The sequence below is a fragment of the Cloeon dipterum genome, chromosome X, assembly GCF_949628265.1.
Source record: "Cloeon dipterum chromosome X, ieCloDipt1.1, whole genome shotgun sequence".
In the NCBI taxonomy this organism is placed as follows: Eukaryota; Metazoa; Arthropoda; class Insecta; order Ephemeroptera; family Baetidae; genus Cloeon; species Cloeon dipterum.
This window is the reverse complement of record NC_088790.1, coordinates 11,213,509-11,235,353: the sequence shown is the minus strand read 5'-3', so window position 1 is coordinate 11,235,353 and position 21,845 is coordinate 11,213,509. Positions and strand designations below refer to the sequence as shown.

The following is a 21,845-nucleotide window of genomic DNA, read 5'->3' as shown; positions in this document are numbered from 1 at the left end:
ATTCTTAAAAAAAAAACAAAGTTTGTTTGAATCCGATATCAGAGCGCAATGCCATATACTAATCCCTTAATAAAATGTTTAATTCCTGCCCGCAGCGCGTTTTCGTTCTATAAAATATAAGCTTTTCATCGAACACACATTGTTCCACGTCCCCCAAGCCTCTGCTCATCCTCTCTCGCGCGCTCAGCAATTTTGGCTTTGTTCTCGAAATGGGCTGCTCTCTCGTTAAAAGGACGGGGCAGATCTTGCAAAGATAAACGAACCATTTATTTTTAATTGGACGGCCGGGCTGAGATTTTTGCACACTCTTGTTAGCATGCATGAAAAAACATAACAGTCGTGTCTTATATTTTTTCTTCAAAAAAGGGATATTCCTTAGGCGCAGCAGAAAAGTGACGTGCGCCTGAATATTTTAAAGGGGGTTTGCATTTTTCATGCGCACGCTCGCTTTTCATGGAATTTCACGAGCCCGGCACCTTCAAGAACAATTTTCACTTTCTTATAGCCCCGGTGCGAGACGAGGCAGGCCGTGCGTGCGGAAATTTTTGCAGGATTTGAACAGAGTGCTCAAAACTCAACTAAAAAAACGTTTCTAGAGCCCAAATGAATTCCATTGATTTTTTGCTCACCCAATTTGTCCATTTTGCTTAACTGTTGCAACAAAATTAAAGATCTTGATGAACAAATAATTAAAATTCTAATCGGAAGATACAAATTTAATTTCTTTTGCTGTTTTTGGATCAGTTATGGTATGATCCTTAAAAGGTGAACCCAGTAAAATGTCTCATCATATTTTTAAAACGCTCTATGCAAAATTGCTTCCAGCTAGATTTTCTTGCATTTAAATAATACAAATAAAAACTATGTTTAATAAATAATACCCTTTTCTACAATTTAACGAAAAATATTCAGAGCGGTAAATTTTTCCAGTCACGCGGGTTGCATATTACCCGTGCTTGCAGGCGCTTAGAGACAAAAATCATATGACAGCGATCGTGCAGTCCTCTAACAAGTGCTGGCAACAAAATATGATCCATACTTTCTGAGTAAATTACAAAAATAAATCCAATTTCCCAAGCTAGAAGAGAATAACGCTATGGATATTAAAATAGATTATCTAGGATAGAAAAGAAAAACATGATTTGGAAGATTGTGGGGATTTAAAACAATTTTGTGAGCATCAATAAGGTTTTGTTGGCAATTTTGCAACGAGTCTGACGTCACGACAGTAGCAAGGATGACCTCCTGCGGAAATTACGCGAATTCTCATCTTATCGAACATTACAAAAACCGTGGGAATAAACCGGTTTCTTTTCCACTGAAATTCAACTGAGCAAAAATCTCGAAATTTAGAGAAATTAATGTTGTTTAAGTTATATCTTACATGAGGGTCTCAAATTTTTCTTTATTTTTTATCCTTTAAAATTTTAAATAATATCTAAGGAGTATAATTTGATCAGGATTTTTTGATGCAATGAGGAGAATTAAAACTTCCGGCTCGTATTGAGACAATTAAATTATAATGTGCCCTCAACTAGAATTTTTCCTGAATAAGAATAGTAACAATAATTCAATCAAATTCCCCAAAATCCCCTATGCCTCGCGGTCTGAAGGCAACAACGACTGATAGCCAATGAAAAGCGGGATTAATGGCTACCGGTAAGTGCGTGTAAAACCGGTAGCGATCGATTCGGCGGATGAATCGGCGAGACGACGAATTACCTGCTTCTCGAGAGGTGGAAGAGGAGGAGAAAGCGAACAAAGAACGAAACAGCGAGAGGCGGAGTACGGAGTAAGGTGGAGGTGCTGGTCGACGGTCGAAGGTTCGATCGGTGGCAGACGCGCAGCAGGATGCTGTGATATGGCGTGCAACATCGTGGTCGAGTGGCTGCGCTCGCTGCAGCTGCAGCAGTACGCCGACAGCTTCCTCGACAACGGCTACGACGACCTCGAAATATGCAAGCAGGTCGGCGACCCCGACCTCGACGCCATCGGCGTCCTCAACCAGCAGCACCGCCAGGTCCTTCTGCAGTCGGTAAGTGAGCTCAGGGTGGGCCCAGGCCCATGACCGAGTGTCCGAACGGTCCGGGAGACGCCCCCATTGTCCCTCGGGGCCTGTTGTTTACGCTTCTTTGCTCTCCGGGCCCGAGGTGATGAAATTTTCGTCTTTTGACGCTAATTGGCCTGCCGTGATGTCCTTCCAGGTGCGTTCTCTGCGCGAGGAAGGAGCGGCATCCGTTTACTTCACCCTGGAGCCAAAGGATGAGGACCTCGTCTCTCCGGATGAGCCGACTTCGCCTTTGGGAGGGCCCAGTGTGGAGCGATCCTTTGTAGACGAATACGAGGAAGGAAAGGCCGAACTGGTCCGCATTCCCAAACTGCAGCTCAAACTGCTGCTGAAGGAAAAGCTAGCCCAGGATGGAGTCAAACTCAGTTACCAGCCCTACTCCACTGCTGTAAGTTGTGCTAATTCTCAGCCCCGTCGGCTTTTTGTTAGTTCTAATTTCGTGGCAACTGCAAATCAATGGAGTTTCTCAAATTTCTCCATTTTATTGCTGCTGGAGGCAGATCGGAAATTTGGGGCAAAATTAAAGAAAGTAGTCAAAGATATATATATAGCACCTTAAATAACAGGAAAAGTTTTCACGTATATAGAAATTTGAAAGGATCATTTTTTGAATTAATTTATAAGGAAATCCTGGAAACTGACCGCTATTTAAAGAGTTTTTCATTAGACGTGTAGACTTCCATGAATTTAGAGGAAATGAAAAGTACCATTGGTGGGCCATGCATGGAGGCAAACCTTATTATGGGATCCTATATGATGTACGATGTTTTTTTAAATTTGCTCAGTAAAAAGCTGGTGACTTTGTGGGTTTTTGGAAACTTACATGAATATTTATTAGGTGTCTGCTCCAATTAAAAAAATAATTTCTTGAAACTAGAGACCTTCTCATGCATTCTTTTCGCTAATATCTTACTTGGAGGAAAAGCAATACTACATTACACAAGAATACGTGCTTATTAATCAAACGGAATAAATTGCTATTTAAATTATATAATTTTAATTGCAATTTTAAATATTATAAAACATTTTCTTCAGAATCACTTGCAAACTATTATTAAATAAATCAAAATTTGGTTTCAAGGATAAATCTAAAGATAAAAACCATAAAAACGTTTTTGTCATTTTAAAACCAGAAAAATGTTAAAAGTCTATCCATGTTAGGATGTTATTTATAATTTTTTGGGTGCATTTTCTCATCTAAACCGATTAGCGTGTTTGTAAATCATGTTCGCTTCCTCTATTTTTGTATGGTGGTGTTGGGAAACATTAGAAACAAAGTTTCTTTGATGTGCTTTGCTCTCATGATGGAATTTGTGAACATTGTAAAAGAGGGGGAATGACATGCATCAAAGAATGTGTCATTTTCTTTTGTCTCAAGCTTTGTGTATTTGGTAATAAAGTGCCATCAAATGTTTTTCTTGGCTGTTGAGGCAACATGCTTCTTTTCAGTGAGGTTCTTCAACCATCAGTAATAAAGTAACCAAAAAGAATTTTTTATTATTTTCTATTTTAAGGAGAGGTGCTATGCGTTGATTGAAAGCAAAATAAAATTTCAATTAAATTTGGCCAATGAGGGTCATTTAGAGCAGAGAATTAATTGCAAAAATACTTTTATGATAATTTTTTCTTATTGGTAAAAAGTACTTATATTTATCCAAAATTGATTTAGAACGGCGAACGGGGTTACTTGGAAGGTCTAGCATCGAGGTACGCGGACCGCTTCAACACTCACTACCAAGACGTGCTGGAGCACCTGGAGGAGCTGCGGAAGTACGAGTGGGAGGACCTGTCGCCCAGGATGCGGATGGGCCAGTCTGGCGCCTCGACTCCGGGCACGCCACCCTTCCCTGGGCCGCTAATGTTTGGGCCGTCGGCCTCGAGTGGACTGTACGCACCGGGCAAATACTCGGTAAACTATAAGCATTTGTACACGTCTGGGAGAGGACTCTCTTTCCTTCTTTCTATTGCTTTTCACTCGCTTGGTGCATGCGTTGCGAGTTTTGTCAATCCCTTAGTTGTTCGGCTAGATGACCTCCACAAACCTAACCCCAGTTCTTCCACACTCATTTAAAGACATCTGGTGTGCAGCCCTCAAGCTGCCTCAGTGACAAAGAGGAAGACGAGATCTACGGGTTTGGCTACGGCGTCTTCGGCAGGCAGATGCTGCAGCGGCAACAGCAGCTTGCCCAGCAGAGGGCCCAGCACCCAACTGCGCCCATTTATCAAAGGTAACATCGATTGTAATTTAAGTTGGAATTTTTTTAACTGAATTTTTCTCACAGTTGTCTCAGCCCCAGATCAGCCTACTTCTACGAATTTCCTCCTGGAGGTGAATATCTGAGAGTTTCATTTCAATCTAATAATTTTTTAAACTTGTGACTTGAAACATCCATGTATTATCAAGATAACAGTTGGGTTGCCTTACAAACAAACGTGGTGGAAATCGTATAATCGATAGAACTTTGAACATAGAAAAAACTCTCCGCCAGTAGCCCCAAAATTTTGAAACCAACGCTCGCTTTATTAAAATTTCTTTCTTAAAAGTAATTAAAAAAACACTGAACTTAAATATTGCTTTTTCCACGCTTGTTCTGCATACTATGCAAAAGGGTTCACTTTTTGCTTAAAACTTAACAACACTAAGTTAAATCTAATTTTATATTTGATGAATTGAAGTAAAAAAATTATTTTCATTGCAATGTATGTCCTGCAATTTCCATGTTCTTGCCTGAAAACTGATACAAAAAAATCGTTTCACTATAGATAATCCAGCATGCTCGAAAAAGAAAACCACCTTCTCGCGCTTGCTGCGCACCCTTCGTCCGCACCGCAAGGACAAGCACAGCCAGATGTCGCCGACCAACAGGCAGCACCCGCGGTCAATTATGCCGCCACAATGCAACTCAATTCCCCCTCCCCCGGCCGTGAATGTGGCCAGCAGGGTTAGCACACCGGACGATTCTGTGCCCGCAGACTATGAGCACATCCGCTTAATCCAGATGAACAGGCCGCAGGCGCAGGTCAGCTTCGAGGAAACGATCCAAAGAGTAAGAGTGAATATTTTTAAATTTATTTCTCAAGGTTGTATTTTTTACCAAAATTATTACTTAAAGAGATGCTGGAAAATCCGTTAAATTAAGGAGTAACTTTGATTGCTTAATATATTATTCTAGACATTTATATATTTGCAGCTTAAATTCTGATTTTGAATGTTAAATAGCATAAAATGAATTTTTACCGCCTAATGAATGCAAGAAAACTATCTATTGATGTTTTCATTATTTTTCATCTTTTACTGCAACGCACATAATGGACCAACACAGGAATTTGAAGAATTACACTTTAATATAAAATATGTAATTTTGTTTGCATTAAAGACCATCGCTTTTGCCAGGGAAATAAATAAATAATTTTTTCTGAGGCATTTGTCATTTTTATTTTTTTATTTAATTGATCTTGTCTTTTTCTTAATTTAAACTTTTTCATACTTTTAAAATAATAAGCCGTTTCAAATGAAATATGGAGATCGTCGCTCACCGCTCTAATTCAAAGAATATTTAAAATAAAGATCTGCTTTGCAGAGAAAATATAATTTAAAGATATTTATTTTTACAATCTTCTTCAACTACTGAATTGTTGGTTGTAAATTGTTAAGAAAAAATTATTCACACTGCAACCAAGACTCTTTTCAAAATTCGTCCTCGGCTACCGCTTGAATCAGAATTAAATTATTTGTCATTTTCAGTTAAAAATGCAAGATGCATTAAAAAAGAAGGAACGCTTCGACAAAGAGCACGAACAGGTTCGTTTCTCTCAATGTGTGCCTCTTAGCGAGCTTTGACACGCGCCTTCTGCATTCTAATTGTAGATCTTGCGTGACATCCGCCATGGTATGAGGCAGATCGGTCTGGAATCAACGCCGAGCGCTCCATCGATTCCTCACTATCCCCAGTCGGCGTCGGACGACACTTACATGTACGACGATGACATCCAACAGCAGCAGCAGCTTCAGCAGCAGGTGACGGATAGGGTGCAGCGTCGACTGCATTGGTACGACGAGCCACCCTATGAGTCAGACCCTGAGGACTTTCTCATGGGTGGTTTGGCCGTGAGCCGAGCTGTCTTTCAAAATGGCAGGTAAGTCGCAACTTAACTTTAAACACACAAACCTTTAAAATAATCTAAGCTAAAAGCTGCTTATCTTATTAATTTGATAGCAATTATTGGAAAAAACGGATTTAATTGGTTTGCGATCAAGATATTGTTACAGCTGCTGTTTTAAGCAAATCTCTTGAATCCCATGGGGCTCAAGTCTAATTAATGTATAGTTCTTTAACTGTTAAATGGTGAATCAAAGGCTACCTCATTTTACGCACCTTCACTTCTTCAAGCCCTATTAAGTCCTTGACTCCAAAGACGCGGAAAAGGCTTTGCATTTAATGAGAATTTTCTTGAAAGAATTATGCTCTTCTCACGTAGGGGCACTTGACTTGAGTACAGAAATAATTTTTGTTTGCAGAGTGTGCTTCACTCTGAACACAAAGCAAGAGCCGCGCGGCGAAGGAGTGATTTCGCTGCGCAGCGCCGGCGACATATCAGTACCAAAGGAACGACGCGGAGCGAGGCCAAAGAGAAACCACAACCGCGAGAGCGGCGACTACGCCGGCAGCGACATCCACAGCGTCGGCTCGAGGCTGTCCGCCATCTCGGTCGAGACGAATCGGTCCGAGCACGAGGGCAAGGTGGCCGCCCGCACCGCAATTCCGCCGAGGTTGGAGCTAATCCAGGATTGTGTTCCGCAGACCCGGAGCCACTCGAGCGAGGACGCGCAGTCGCCCAATGGCCCCTCGGACTGTGAGGATGGCGGAAAGCCTGGCAGGAGCATGAGGCACGACAAAAAGAGGCTGCGAGCCAGCGAAGCCACGGACAAAGAGAACCGATCAGTCAACGGAGAGCACCAAAGACACCATAACCGTGAGGATTTTTGTTTAATTTAAGATACCTTAAAGTTGTCAATAATTATTTTTAATAAACTATTAGAAATTATCTCAATACAAAATTCAGAGGTATTGTTTAAAAAATAGTATGACAGAATGATTGATTCTTCTCGCCATCAGTTATGTCATAACCAAACAAAAATATATCGCAATTTCCACGTGAAATCTCACAAGGATATTTCCCTTCACAACTTACCAAAGCCGTCAAATACTTATTTTTCACGCGGTGATCTGAGGATTATATTGTGTGGTACAAGTTTTATTAAATTATTAATAAAGTGATTTATATGGTTTGAATGTTTTTGAAGATAGAGTTTTGGGTATATCCATAAACACAGTCTAATGAATTGATGAATATTGTTTTTTAATCGCTCTTTGTTCTACTTCTACTACTTGGCTGATTTTGCTCGTCTTCCAATTTTTCGTTTTAAATCATTCCTGCCTCTTTAACTTCTCCTGTCTACATCAATTTGAGCTTTGCTTGCTTAGTTTTGTAGTATTTTTCATTGTTTACTCAAAATAATGTTTGGCAGGATCAAAAAATTTACCCGACTACCCGCAAACCATCGGGAAAGCCAGAGCCATTGCGGACAGCACTCGCAGCCCGGACATCAAAGACCCGCTGCGCTTCAAGAAGGACGACATCATTGATGTCATCTCCATGAACGTGAGCGGCAACTGGAAAGGATACGCACACGGGCGGATTGGCACCTTCAAGTACGCTGACATCGAGCTGATCAGCGTCAAGCCGGGGCTGATTGGACCGGCACTGGCCACCAAGCAGCCATCGGCTCGCGGTGGCAAGAGTGGCAAACCGCGGAACGTGGAGGAACTGCTGCGCAAAGTCAACATGGAGGTAAGATATTTGTTGGTGTGGCTGGAATGATTTCTGATGGGCGCTTTCTTTAGACTTTCACTCCGCACTTTGTGATGAACGGCTATGATGACCTGGAGACCTTCAAAGAGCTGGCCGAATCCGACTTGATATTCCTTGGGTTCAAGAGCGCTGAGCATAGGGCCAAAATCATGGCTGCAGTCAAAATCTTGTTGGACTATGAGAGTAAGTTAACAATCATTGTTTTAATAATTAACTTAATGAAATAATAATTTTTATTGGTGATGTGAATCAGGTTTAGCAATGGACATTTTCGATTTGTTATTTAAGTTATTTTTGGTGCTTTAAGTTAACATAAGACGCTTTAATACTATGTTTGAAGATACTAATTGTTTCTATGTGCTATTTTATTTTTTATCAAAGGACATAATTGTATTTATTAATAAATTTATAATTGAATTTTAATCTCATTTTTTTCTGATTTTAGCTCCCTCTGAGTCTGGTGATGAAGCGTCAAGCTCAGACAGCTCAGCTCGGCACTCGCAGTGCGGCAAGGTGCCGTTCAAGCGGCTGGACATGGGCAGGGACTCGGGCTGCTACGCGTCAAGCAACGAGCAGGCGTCGTCGGCGGGTCCGTCGAGTGACAGGTCAGGCGAGGCGACGGCCGCCATCGAGCAGCACAAGCCAAGCAGCGCGACGGCCAGTCCGCGGTGCCGCTCAGCCAGCGCGGCCGTGGCCTCTGCGCTGGCGGCCGCCTCGGCGTCCGCCTCCCAGTCGAAGCATCCTCAGCAGCAGACAGTTCCTAGGACGCCGAGCATCGACTTTCGTGCTGAGTACGACAAAATCAAAGGAAAGTTAGAGGCCTCGCTGACCAAGGCCCCGCTGTCGGCCGACGCCCAGAAAATGGAAACGGCTGCCGCGGCCGCCCGCTGCCTCAGCGAGAAGAGCAGCGATTCTGGCATCAGCTCTAGCTCGCGCTCCCCGCCCCCCGCGGCTCAGGCCCAGGCGGCCCTCAGCCCCACAACGAAGCAGGAAATTCCAGAAGCTTAGACATATCTTAGAGAGAAACTCCCCCAAATTCCAAGTTTCTAAATACTCTGGAACGTGATGCAGAGTGATGGCTGACATAATTTCTCTTATTTTTAGAACCTTAAAAAACTATTTTCTAATAATTTATTTATGTAAACAAAATTGTTTTTTATTCTTAATTTTAGAGTTTCATATGCTTATAATTTCTCTTAAAGAGTTTAATCATACGGCTTTTTGTCTGCTTTCATGCCAAAATCGAAAGTAGTGTTATTTCTAGCCCATCACTCTGGCAGAAACTCGAATAAACTTGATTGCTCGGTGCTTAACTCTTGGACATCAATATTTACGATAGCCTATTCAACTCAAATCTTACTGGAACACACGAACTCGCAGCTGATGTTTATACTGGAATTTTTTACAGACTACATCCTGAGTTGTTGTCAATTAATTTGCAGTGGGAGAATATTTTTACAGTGATTCTTACAAACGTTGTTGCTATGTCCAAACAGAGTACGCGAGTCAATCTAATTATTAATACACCTACGTTGGCCCAAAGTAGCAGCCTTTGAGATAATGTTACATGTGTTTAGGTGGATGTGAGTCATCTTTATTAGGAGAGCCACCGTTTTTTAGACAAACACCGCGGATCGACTATCGAATTTTTAAACTCCTAAGATGGGAAATTTAGTCTTCCGTTTCAGACGTTTTCAGGCGCGTTTTTCTGCCAAAATTTTATATTCTTTAGTTCATGGAATTTATACTTAGGTTAGAGCTCAAAATCATAGTCATCTTTCAGCTCAAATCATTCCCCGCCTCGCTGTCTATAGGTTGATTTTTTCTTTGCATTTGTGTTAATTTTGGGGCAAGTCGGTCTTGGTCAAAAGTGGTAGCAAGGTGGCGAAACTTGAAAGCACACTGGCCCCGACTAAGTAAGAGAAGCACACACTTTTTATATATATCGTATTTATAGCAAGCCCCGAAAATCACGTCGTGCGACATGGGAAGTATTTATTTACCACGTACCTGAGTAGCCAATATTTTATCAACAACTTGTGTATTAACCCTCTGTGTGCTGCGCGCGTATCATGCATTACACTCACTTTCTAACTGTAGCCTTAGGAAAAGTAGCGCCGTAGCCGCGTATTTCGCTAAAGTTAAGACCCCGTGCCAAACGACAACACACACACACACACACACACACAGTATTTCTCCTCCACCCCATCCAGTAGTCTGAATGCAGTTCAGCCCGATCTGAACACGCAGCCCTCGATTAGCTGCTTGCGTAGAGCTCTCAGTCCCACGGTAGGCAGCCACCCAACCTGTTCTTATCATTATTTATAGTTTTTTGTAATAAGTATTAAGAAGTCTGCTTTCCCTGCCCCCGCAAATGCAATAAATGGAGAGATAAGTAATTTCATAGTAAAATAAAACTATATATTAAAGAGTTGGAAGTCAGCCGGTGCGAAAATCGCGCACTTTGAGAGATGAGTTGTATTTTGAACAGAGGTCTAAATCGGAATGTATATTAATTTATATTGTACAGGCACTCAAAGTGCGTTCAAGCGGATAGAGAATCTCCCAAATGTGCAGTATTTCATTTGATGTTGAGCAACATTCGTATTGTGAACGCCTTTTGTACTCGATTATTTACCTGTAAGGAGAATTTAAAATAAATAAAAACACAACGTGTGTCAGTTCCTATACAAATATCCGATGCTTTTTATTTGTTCACCGCACATCACGCTATCTTTGGTCAAGGTAAAATCGTTCAGTAAAAATTGTCGTACAAATTCGCTACTAGGGGTATCACAGCAACCAAAAGTGTTGAGGTTTTGAGCTGGGCGACTGCGTTTTCTGCAAAATCAATTATTTAATGTATTACAAAAACACTAAGGTAAAGAAGAAATGATGAAAATGAATAAACTAAAAAGAAAGTAACGCAAAATCATAAAAAATTGGTCAGAAGAAAATAAATATCTCTGGGACAGATATCTATGTTAAACTCCATTTCTGGACCAGATTCAGTATGAGCAGACCTTTGTCTTGGCACACCAATTTATTTTGTCTTCCTCAATCTGGGAAAAGATAACTATCCAAAAAAAAACACCATTTTTAAAAAATCGCAAATTTTGAGCCCCTGTAAAATCGGAAATTTCACGAACTTTGACCCAATATTTAAGGGTGCGACAAAATTACTAGGGCAAAACTAGCATCCTAATCTAACGACCCATGCTTACAGTGTGTTGACAATAGTTATTTCAAGCCGTCAAATATCTGATCTTTGTCAACCTACATATTAATTTTTTCTATAGATTTGCCAGCATTTTAAACTAAAAATATTCTCCGTTTATCCCAAGAAAAAATTCAACTGTATATATAATTATTCAATCTCCTCAAAAGAGAACTATATAGGGTCTACCATTCTTCACTTCCTCGATAAATGCGAAAAAATCAGCCAAAGCCAATTCATTACAGAGAGCAAGAAATTGAAGAACCAACTCTAACATGGTGAAAATAGTCGCTTATTGGTTTCGAATGGTTGATTTCGCTGGCTGATTATCGAATTATCAACCTACGCAATCAAGCGCCTCGCAAATTCACGTCGAGGGCGGGGGCGGGAAGGGTTAATCTGCAACACTTACCGCCCTTGGCGTCAATCTGGTGGCTCTCGTCGTCGTCGTCTCCTGTAAACAGAAACGGGTTGCCATTAAAAACACCCCAGGCCAGACTGATTGCGTTTGCCGCTCTCGGCAGAGAGGGGAGGGACGATAATTGTGTTTGCAAATTGACGAGAGTGAGTGAGAGGGTGAAGTTCGGCCGAAAGGATCGAGTTAGTTGCAACGAGCTCCTTTGTGTTTTACTATGGACAGCGTTCCTCTTGATGACAAGTTATAGTTTTTTTTTTTTAATTTGAACTTGCAGTGGTCGACCTTTTCACCCTGCAAATCGTTAAATTATGCAACACGTTTGTCACGTGAGACATCATGGTTGCATAACTTAAAAATACAGAAATAAGTTAAAATAGAGCAGACAAAATTTTATCTTTTAATGTAAGTGAACTTTTAAGATAAAGCTATATTAAGAATGTATGTGATTTGCGAAATATATTCCGACATGAATTTGCTTCCAAATTTCTTAATAAAAAAACAGAATACATATGAAACTAATGCTTTTATGATCAAAATTAATATTAAAAATCAAATGTAATGAAAAATAAATCTCAGTAAAAGAGGATTTTTATCTTTGAACCCCTTCATGTTATAGCTTCACATGTTCAATTGCCGGCTGCAGTTATGCTTTCACTCTCGAACCATTTGTGTTGTTTTCTAAATTTCCTAACGTATGGGTTTCCCATGTCATGTCATGTTTCGAATTTCCCTTGTTTAGAGGAAAAGAGATCGCAAATCAAAATGTAAACCGGAAATGCCCATCCCTCCGTGGAAACCATTTTATTCTGCCCGTATTATGTATATTTATCTCATCAGCAAACGCAACGTCTACTCTAGTTATGAAAAGCCGAAATTTTAAATAAATCTCATAATTTTTTGATAAATATTCAACAAGTGAATTTTCATCATTTTTCTTATCCTATAAACACATTTAAATTTTAAGCCGTAGATTTTGATGATTTCAAGTAGATTTTAGTCTACCATAGTTCAGAAAAGCTTAATTATGGCTTTGAATTGTAGACTGCTCATTTTTTACTTTTGAGATTGTTCTTGGTGCAGAACAGACGGTTTCTGAGCCAAATGAAACGTTTACTGACACATCAAATTAGCTAATTTTGTATTGTAACAACTATTCGCGTTTGTAAAAATTTGGATGAAAATGCCATTTTTCAGCAATATATATGAGTAAAATTCAATAATCTTCTTTTGACCGTTCAAAAAGTATTTTCTATTTCAAGAAAATTACAATTTATCAATAAAAAACTTTTAGAAGAGGAAATAAAATGACGGCTATAGAGCACCAAGGATAAAGTTGTATTCTCTGATTCCTTGGGAAAAATTATAAAAGAAAAATTGTTTTCATTTCGAATGTCTGTTTTGAATTGTTCATGTCATGCAGCTCTTACCTGGCAGGTAGATGATGGCCCTGCGCTGGCAGTACTCGGTCTGGGGTACCCGCAGTTCACAGATGAAGAGGACAGCGCCGAGGAAGTGCTCGGGGTCTTCGACTTCGGCCGTCGAGCGGACGGTGAACGAGTCGCCGCGGCGGCCGATCTCCACGGTCACCCCTTCCATGGGGTACTCCCTGCTGGGCGGAAAATCGAGTCAACGATCGTTTTGCGCAATTCGCCCCCGCTGATCGAATAATGCAGATTTTGCGTCAGCCGAGCGATTTTATTAGTAATTTCATGCTTTGTTAGACGCCTCTATGAATTTTATTATTTTGCATTGCCAAATTTTTCCGCACCTCTGCTGAGATTCACACGCCGTCGCCTCCTTGATGGCCACCTTGTCCTTCACGTTGGGTCTGGCGTAGAAAAGCGACATCCGCGGCTCGGGAAATACGCCCTCGGCCACGCAGCTCACGTTGAAAGTGTCTTCTGACGGACGGCTGTACTGCAGGTACATGCTGCTTTCTGGAGCTGCACAATTCCGATACGATCATTTACTGGGAGTCATCAAACAACTCAACTTTACTCCCCAGTGTAAATAACATTCTAACAAGAAGAGAAATTTTAAAGTAAAATTAAAACTAGTTGAAATTTCGAGTAGAAAAAATAATGGAATATCTCTGAAATATCTGCTGTTCTTTCTTTAGTAAAAGACTAAAATGATGACTGTGTATTACAAAATAAGTCAACTTCAGCAGAGAGTCGAAATGAGTTAATGGATGAAAATGAACAACCTAGAAATTATGAAATCAAATTTGAATAGCAATTATATTTATCTAACTAAATTTCAATTATTATTAAATACTCAAACACCAATGATTGAAATTACCTCAGGAACATTTTCCTTCAACATCTGAAATTTCCGATACTTAAAATTTGGGCCTGTTGGGAAAATTACTTTTACAGGGTTTGTCAGTATTTAAGTTTCATGCAATAAACTAATAATCGATTTATGTGAATTTAATTTTAAATTTTTGTGTGAAAAATTAGATTTTATTTAAAAATATTACTGACCAAACACAATCATCCTCTTCACCATGAAGTCCTCGCCGTCGTAGGTGGAAATGGAGCACTTGTAGTCGCCGGTGAGCTCGGTGGTGGCGCCGACGATGCGCATGCCAGCGCTGCTGCGCTCGTTCTTAGTGCCATAGCCGAGGTCGAGCCGCCCCTTGAGCGGCCCCAGGTCCTGGGGGCGGCCGTGCGCCGGGATCCACTGGTACACGGGCTCCGGGTGGCCCTCGAAGAACCACTTGATCACCAGCTCCAGGTGGCGTGACTCGTGCGGTTCCACCTGAAACTCGCAATCCAAGGTCGCGTCCGTGCCGTTCTGCACAATCCGCGGCACCTTCAGCTGCGTGATCTTCACACAAAGACTAACCGGCAATACTGCGAAAAAGAATAAATAGTCATAAAATTAGATTCTAATCCCATCAAAATAAAATGGAAATTTGGGTAAAATTCTATTTTTTAACATTCCTGGAAATTTTATAATATCAAAAGTGTCAAAAAACTTAATGTTAGATTTTTGTGAAAAAATATAATTTATTAAAAATTAAGTTCATTAGACCAGAATTTTCATGATCAATAAGTAGTTAAATATACACTTAATTTTTAGGCTGGTTTGAACACACTGCCCTAAGCACACAATCATGAATTGAGAAACATAAATTTCGAAAAGTTGTCATTGCGTATGCATTTTTCTAGCTTTGATAAACTCTTCAAATTGTAATGTTTTCCTACAAGAAACTCTTTAAATTTCAAGTAAAAACGGTAACAACAACTAATCATATTATTTTTAATAAAATAGCAAGAAGTAGTAGTATAGTAGTAAGAAGTAATACGTTTATGACGTCAAAAAACTATCAAAAATATTTTTAGTGTGATAATAAGTCTACTATTATAAAATCCCGCCTAGTTGGATGCGAATGGATTTGTAACAAAAATTTTAATCGCGGCGAAGGAGATGGAGATAAGATAGCGACCGGTGCTGAAATAGTCTCGTCTCTCATTGCGTTGGACAGCTGGAGCCGGCATGTCGTATTTCTACTTGGTTCTGGCCGTGCTTTCCATCACGGTGGCGCGGTTCCTCAACATGAGGGACCCGCCGCCGATCATGGGCGTCTACACGAGACCAGGAAAGTGGTACTTCCTCAAGTTCCTGATCTTTTTCAGCATTCTGCACTTAAGAAAAGTTGGCATTTGGTTACAATCGCTTCCACAAGTGTTATCTTTCGAATGTTTTGTAGTTCCTGAATAAGATGCGCGGCGAAAAAGTAGTAGCAAACCAGAGTGGCTACGGGGTCAAGTCCAGGTCATCCCCGGACCAAATGGACTGCTCGCAACCTTTGTCCTCGGATGAAAAAGTGCGATAGCCCCCAACGTACTGGCAATGAGTTTTTAATACATTTTAAAATTTTTTTAAAAAGGCAATCGATGCCGTGTATTTCAACGCAGCGTCCAAAGACGGCCAGTATTTGGTTGTGGCGACGGCAAGGAGGCCAAAAGGTGTAATAAATGGATTCCTTTACCTTCAGGTAGCTAAAACTGTTATAAGACAATTCAAAAATGTATTTCCCATGTTCTAAAAAATATTTTTTCTTTCTAGGAAAAAAATAAAATTTTTAATTAGCCTTTTTTATACTAAATAAATTATCACAAATTTTTATTCAAGAATTGCTGCAATTTTAATAAAAATGTTTGAGGTTTAATACAAATAAATAAATTTTTGAACCCCAGGTGCCGCAAGTAGGTTTGCTAATGAGCCCGAAACTGCCAGACACGACACTTCAGCAAACAAAAGAGGAGGAAGAGGCGGGCGTTTTTGGGGCTGAAGGGTTGAAACTTGAGCCTATCGAACCAATGAAGCGTTGGAGGCTCACTTACAACGGAAAAATGAGGTGTTTTTTCATATTTATTCAGTTTATATTAATATTATAATAAATATTGCTCTTTTTAAAGACTGTCCGAGGCACCAGAGAAGGATTTGAGCGTCGTTTTAAACGCCGAGTGGAAAAGCAACCTGCCCGTTTTCGATTTCGACACTGACATGGACCCGTCCGCCGTGGCTAGAGCCCTTGCAAAAGAAACCTGGTCCAGAGAGTTCTTTCAGATCCTGAAAGAGTAAAATTTTGGCCTCGAAATATGGCATATTTTTATGTTGATGTTTTAGAGCCCACCAATCACACTACGAACAACACGGAGACATCGAGGGAGTGGTAACCGTAGATGGAGTCAAATATCCGCTCAATCTTAATTCCATGAGGGATCATAGCTACGGTAAAAATAAAATCCTTTAAAAATAACCAATTTCATGCATGATGTATAAAACATAATCATTTATGTCACGTATGTTTGACTCAAAATTTATATTAAAACAGAGAAATGAGCCATTTAAATATTAATTTTGTATTAAAGATGAAAAAATATTTTTTTAATGTACCCATTATGTTCTAATTTCTGAAAACTAATTCTGTGAAAAGAAAAACAGAATTTAAAGAATTATTCCATTTATTTAGGAAATTTCACCTTGAGTAAAAATTTGAAAAAATTCCAGGACACAAGAGGGAGTGGAAAAACTTTCACAGGTACGCACTGCACATGGGGACGCTGGAAGACGGCACCAGGTTCGGTGCTAGTATAGTTAGCTGTCCCATCAACTTCTCGAAAATCGAACTGGGATATCTATACAAGCCAAACGGCCGCGTAGTGCCTTTGCAAAGGTGCGACCTGCAGCTGTACCAGCATGGCGAGGACGGAACGCCTCCCTTGGACTACGCGTTCAACTTTTGGGCTGGTGCGTATTTGATTTAATTTTTTTTAACTTCTATTGAATTTATTCTCGTTTTAAGGAGATAAGAAGTACTGTGTGCAGGTCAAAGTGCTGCACACGCCCGAGTTTTACATTGCAGACGAGTGGGAAGCAAGGGTTGTCGAGCGGATGGTCACCTTCAGGGTCAACGGAATTGCTGGCTGGGGCATCGCTGAGTGGGAATACAGAAATGCGATGGGGAAGGTTCAGCTTTGAGTATCTGTTGTGGTTTCTTTCAAAATAAAAATCCACGTGAATTTGCGTTTTTTTAATTGCTCAGAACAACAAGAATAGATATTATTTATTAATACGTGCGACATTATCAGGATGATGGATGTACTGAAGCTCTGTTGCTGCGCAGATGACCCTCCAAAATGCCAATCAGCAAGCAATTGATTGATTTGTAATGATGCGAGCGAGAGCTAATTAAATGCTGTAAATCGTTTCAAAAGAGCACGCGTTGTTATGTGAACTAATAAAATTAGCAGGTCGCACAGCGCATGACGCTAATTTGTTTGTAAAATTAGTTAGCGAGAGGGGATGCGAGCTGACCGATCCCTCGCATAGGAATCAGGAGCAACGTCGTGCCAAATTCACTCCAAACTGATAGAGACAATCAATATCCAAAAAGGATTAAAATAAAGAAGATAAATCACAATAAGAAATTTAATTGAGCAATCGATATCTGCAATAATTCAGGATTGGTGGCTAAGAGTGAACAAATTTGAAAAGAGAAAATTTCCTCACACAGCCACAGTTTCAACCTAGCAGTAATTTAACTGCACAGCAAAATCCATATAGGACATAGAATCAACCGTAAAGGATTTTTATGGGCTATATATGTATTATTTGGTGATGAATTCATTGCCTGACCAGATTTCCATTTTTTTTCTTAAAGCTGCTCTTTGACAAACTTTCTGCAAGCTATTTTGTTTTATTTCTGGAGAGATTAAATTATTTAAATTGATAAAATGAAGTTCAATAAAGTAATAGGATTTGCCAGAACAAAGTATATTTAATTATATTGAAGAATAAGCCACTCGATAACGTTCCATTGTTGAAATGAAAACGAGAACATAGTGCTTTCTCGTTGCCAAGAGCTTCAATTTTTCCCAGAATCAATTTGAAGTAAATTAACAAATAAAAATTGATGCTCTTGGCAATGTCCGAAGTAAATTGAACTACATTATTCCCTCAAAAATTGCCAGATAAAATTTGATTTTTAGCTCTTTTTAATTTGAAATTTGCACATCATGAGGCTCGTGTTGTGAGACAATAATTTACGAAACAGCGCGTGATGACTAGAAACAGTTTTGAATCTCTAATGCAATTTTACGGTCTCAAAATTCCGAACGCTATGCTGGAACGGCACTGGCCCCTTTCTTCAGCAAATGAGCGATAATTAGACAAAACAATGCGCATCCGATATTGGAGCAGTAGTTGTATAATAAACGGAGCAGCGGCTTTCGAGAAAGAGAGATGATCGCACGGAGCGATGCCCACTGACCAAGAAGCGGAAGAGCTTGATTCCGGAAGCCGTACATAAAACACAGCGAACGTCGAATCGCGTACGTAAGCTCAAGCCGGGGCATGAAAACGATGATTACAGCGCACGGGAGTGCGTATAAATGTGTGTCACGAGTGATAATAAACGTAACAAACCGGTGCCGCGCGGCTGCTTCACTCGAAACAACAAACGGGCTTTTTGCACGGAGGCGAGCAGCAGAGGAGAATACAATAATATCGCACACTCGGCTGACTTCCCTTTATTTTTCTCGTTCTAATTGTTGCTCCGTCATTATGCAAATGCGAGCAGCACACTTTTCGCGCAGTTCGACACGCTGGGTGCGCGCGTGCCGGGGAACATCTTCAAAAGTCGTTGCTTCTTATTGAACGCTATATACCCGACAAAAATAATTTGAAAGCTAATAGTATAATTATCTTTTAGGTGCATTGCTTGATTATCAATTTGAAAAATTAATTGAGGTGGGGAAGAACAATTAAAATAAATTTGAGGTGAACTGCTTTTCTATTCATATATAAAAAGAATTTAATTTTTACTGGCAATTACAAAGGACACAACGCACATTTTTAATTTTTAGACACACTTCAGTTGAAGGGAATTCAAGGTATGCCTCGAGATGAAAAATCTTCAATTTTGTTTCATGAAGACATCAGAAGAATAATTAAATCTATGTAAGCTAAAAATTACAAAAAATTAATTTCACCCGTTTTTTTTATTTTCCTACTTTTCGGTTTTTTGCTAATTATTGTTTCATGCAAATTGCTATACCTCTTTGTATAGCAATTAATTTTAAAAGATTTTCCTGCCTACAATTTTGTCTAAAGTTTTTCTTCTAAGTTTAAGTTAAGGTCATGGGCAAATAACTAATGCCCATGCGTAAGGATACAAAAAATTGCAAACACCTGCATTTTTCAAAACTCGTGGATTTCTGCAACCCTGGTGAGTTAGGAAATGTAAGTAGTTTGAATTTTTTAAAGCTTTGTGGACCATAACTTAAAATTTTAAATAAAATTAATTAACATTTAAAAAGTAATACTTATTAAAGAACCACCAAAATTTGCTCACAGTCGTCAAAATGAGAAAAATATGAAATTTTAACTAAAACCTTATGATTTGCAATCTTGATGCAAGAACTCTCAATATTTTAAGAAACAGCATACATTTAGCATCATACTCAAATAGTATAATCTTGCACTTAAAACTAAATTCAACTGAGAGTTGGTAAAAAATTATCTGACACCTTCGCCTCTGAATTTATTTTGACAATAGCGGTAAAAAAAGAAGAGATTTCGCTCAAAAAGACCAATCAAATAGTTCGCACCTTTTTTTACTTTTTATTCCTGTCCGAGGACCAGGAAGGGCGCGCACTGTGCTAGCACGAATGCTAAAACCCGGGTCCTAATAACACCGCGAACGGATAACATGGGCGCACCAGGCCGTACAGGCCCACCTCACTGAAGAGCCACTTGCCTTTCGTGAAATGAATAAACGCAAAGAATATTGTAGTGAAATTTATATTATTTAATTGATCTTACTGTCTCAATTAATTTATTTTCAATTGATTTCCATCTGAAAAATATAAGTAAAGCCTTCATTTAAGTATCTAAATTTGGATTAAAATCAGCAGAAAATAAATAAAATCTCTTTGCAGACCCAAACAGATTATCTGCATCTTGCCAATTCTCTATTAAGTGTCAATTTTTTCCATTTCCGTTCCTAAAATAAATAACAAAAACAAGAGGCAACTTTATGCGTGAATGATAAGAGACTAACCTATGATCAGGACGAGGGCGATTGTCCTGAGAGAGCTCCGAGGCCATGGCATGCTCGCTTGGCGCTCTCACTCGTGGCGAAGAGTGCACTCGCTCGTTGCACCCACCGTGCTCGACTGCCGCCCGCGACTGCTCTTCCCTGCCTGCCCTGCTTGCTCGCACACGCGACCAGAAAGATCTTTGTCGGCGCGGCGCGTCCACCCCGCCGCGGTTGCAGCACAAACAAACAACTCTCGCACCGCACCAAAATTCAACGGCGCTTCGCCCCAGTCATCTGTACTTCCATTCCAATAATTTTACTTCTCGCAGCTGATGGATAGGTCTTACGTGGCTAGGGATTTTCGTCAAATTCGTACTATTTATTTCAATTTCAAAATAATCGTTCAGGATTAAAAATGCAAAGCGTCGATCCACTTACATTCTGTAGTACACACAAAATATTTGAGTGTTTTATTTTTCTGTAATAAAGATTTTAAAACTAAAAATCGATCATAATAAAATAAATTAAATCTTGTACAGGTAATTTGACGGAATATAGTCAAATAAAACCTTCATAATAAACATCCAATCAACCACATAAATAGTTTTAAAAATTTTTGGATCATTTAAAACAATAAAAAATAAATGTAAGATAGGATTAAAGGGACGACATTTTATTTGTAATTTGCCAAAACAGAGCGCAAAACATGTCAGAGAGAGCACACAAACCACGCAGGCGTTCAAAATGCGCGTAAAACTCTTTCTGGCGGAAACAATTTTTAATGCAGCATGCAACATTATCACTTTGAAGCCACTCTGACGCACGCTGACACTAAGAGCGTATAATATAAAGCCCCATCGCTAGCACATAATTGTGAGTCTTAAATTTGAGGAAAATTCTACTTAAAAATTAATAAAATTTCAACTAAATTTTTTAGTGGTTGCCGGTTTGCGTTAGATTATCTGTCGTCAAGGAAGTAACAGCGTGGCAGAGGTCAAGAGCAGCAAATTTAGTAAATAATCTTATTCGAGGCACTGGTTTATCCAATTTAACTTGTTTATTTTAATGCCGCTTTTAAATATAAGAAAATGTAAATTTTAAAACAAAAATCATCTCCGCTTCCTTGAAAAATACATAGTTTTCAATCGATTGAAATGAATACGATTTTAAGAAAGCCGATATAGTTTTATTTACTACAATTTAATTTATTTATGAGACCTTAACAAAATCGAAATCACAACGTGGAAAGTATAACAAAATGACGGCGTTGCTGCAACATTAAAATAAATTAAATGTGTGAGCAGGTTGGTGCCCGCGGGGATGTGCAAATTAAAAACAAAAATGTGCTTTCGTTTTACACGTACGATATTTCCCAACATTTTCTCTGATTCCCTTTTGTATAAAACAAGAATTATACTTTACCAACTAACTAACAAACATTCTCATCTTGCAAAGCAATAAAATTCTTAAACAAGAGCACTACTTGATTTATTAAAAGATTTTAATGAAATGTTATATTTTTATGGGAATTTTTTTTTCGATCGATGTAAATAAACTTTGCAGACGAAAATATGACACTCGCCGTCAGCGTGCACCCAGTTATTACTCTTTTGCTGGCGTTTATGGTAACTGTCGCAAATAGATGGTAAACCAAGTAAAATGAGTGTTTATTTTAGTGGTTTCCAGTCTGCATTGGACACTGCCAAGTAAA

At 39.4% G+C, this 21,845-nt stretch overlaps 3 protein-coding genes across 7 annotated transcripts; 2 read left to right on the top strand and 1 right to left on the bottom strand.

Moving 5' to 3' along the window:
* Positions 1 to 1,679: 1,679 nt before the first annotated feature.
* LOC135946752 (uncharacterized) lies at positions 1,680 to 10,638 on the top strand. Of its 4 annotated transcripts, XM_065495111.1 has the most exons (13): positions 1,682 to 2,035; positions 2,205 to 2,456; positions 3,738 to 3,977; positions 4,142 to 4,296; positions 4,351 to 4,397; positions 4,832 to 5,115; positions 5,814 to 5,870; positions 5,937 to 6,205; positions 6,588 to 6,810; positions 6,871 to 7,042; positions 7,599 to 7,921; positions 7,975 to 8,125; positions 8,388 to 10,638. In XM_065495111.1, the coding sequence occupies exons 1-13, from the start codon at positions 1,862 to 1,864 to the stop codon at positions 8,948 to 8,950; spliced, it is 2,910 nt and encodes a 969-aa protein (XP_065351183.1). In that variant the 5' UTR covers positions 1,682 to 1,861; the 3' UTR covers positions 8,951 to 10,638. The 4 variants fall into 4 exon arrangements, with proteins under 4 accessions (XP_065351182.1, XP_065351181.1, XP_065351180.1 ...); XM_065495109.1 differs by having other exon boundaries at positions 1,681 to 2,035; positions 4,157 to 4,296; positions 6,588 to 7,042; XM_065495108.1 differs by having other exon boundaries at positions 1,681 to 2,035; positions 6,588 to 7,042.
* LOC135946759 (selection and upkeep of intraepithelial T-cells protein 8-like) lies at positions 10,619 to 20,318 on the bottom strand. 2 transcript variants are annotated; one of them, XM_065495119.1, is made up of 6 exons: positions 20,156 to 20,318; positions 14,064 to 14,435; positions 13,346 to 13,520; positions 13,005 to 13,186; positions 11,572 to 11,613; positions 10,619 to 10,783 (listed from the first exon to the last, which is right to left on the bottom strand). In XM_065495119.1, exons 1-6 carry the CDS (start codon positions 20,205 to 20,207, stop codon positions 10,698 to 10,700), a joined length of 909 nt encoding a protein of 302 aa, XP_065351191.1. In that variant the 5' UTR covers positions 20,208 to 20,318; the 3' UTR covers positions 10,619 to 10,697. The 2 variants fall into 2 exon arrangements, with proteins under 2 accessions (XP_065351191.1, XP_065351192.1); XM_065495120.1 differs by having other exon boundaries at positions 13,005 to 13,183.
* Positions 15,032 to 17,108, top strand: LOC135946758 (uncharacterized). Its single transcript, XM_065495118.1, has 8 exons — positions 15,032 to 15,240; positions 15,296 to 15,412; positions 15,476 to 15,583; positions 15,786 to 15,946; positions 16,008 to 16,169; positions 16,219 to 16,325; positions 16,603 to 16,842; positions 16,898 to 17,108. The coding sequence occupies exons 1-8, from the start codon at positions 15,082 to 15,084 to the stop codon at positions 17,071 to 17,073; spliced, it is 1,230 nt and encodes a 409-aa protein (XP_065351190.1). The 5' UTR covers positions 15,032 to 15,081; the 3' UTR covers positions 17,074 to 17,108.
* Positions 20,319 to 21,845: the final 1,527 nt, after the last annotated feature.

Coding starts and splice junctions, on each gene's coding strand:
- LOC135946759 (XM_065495119.1), bottom strand. CDS start 20,207: ATGCCATGGCCTCGGAGCTCTCTCAGGACAATCGCCCTCGTCCTGATC. Junction 13,521..14,063: donor GAAGAGGATGATTGTGTTTG/GTCAGTAATATT, acceptor GGAATTGTGCAG/CTCCAGAAAGCAGCATGTAC. Junction 13,187..13,345: donor GCGTGTGAATCTCAGCAGAG/GTGCGGAAAAAT, acceptor TTTTCCGCCCAG/CAGGGAGTACCCCATGGAAG.
- LOC135946758 (XM_065495118.1), top strand. CDS start 15,082: ATGTCGTATTTCTACTTGGTTCTGGCCGTGCTTTCCATCACGGTGGCG. Junction 15,413..15,475: donor CTTTGTCCTCGGATGAAAAA/GTGCGATAGCCC, acceptor TTTTTTAAAAAG/GCAATCGATGCCGTGTATTT. Junction 15,584..15,785: donor ATGGATTCCTTTACCTTCAG/GTAGCTAAAACT, acceptor TTTGAACCCCAG/GTGCCGCAAGTAGGTTTGCT.
- LOC135946752 (XM_065495108.1), top strand. CDS start 1,862: ATGGCGTGCAACATCGTGGTCGAGTGGCTGCGCTCGCTGCAGCTGCAG. Junction 5,116..5,813: donor TCGAGGAAACGATCCAAAGA/GTAAGAGTGAAT, acceptor TGTCATTTTCAG/TTAAAAATGCAAGATGCATT. Junction 7,043..7,598: donor GCACCAAAGACACCATAACC/GTGAGGATTTTT, acceptor AATGTTTGGCAG/GATCAAAAAATTTACCCGAC.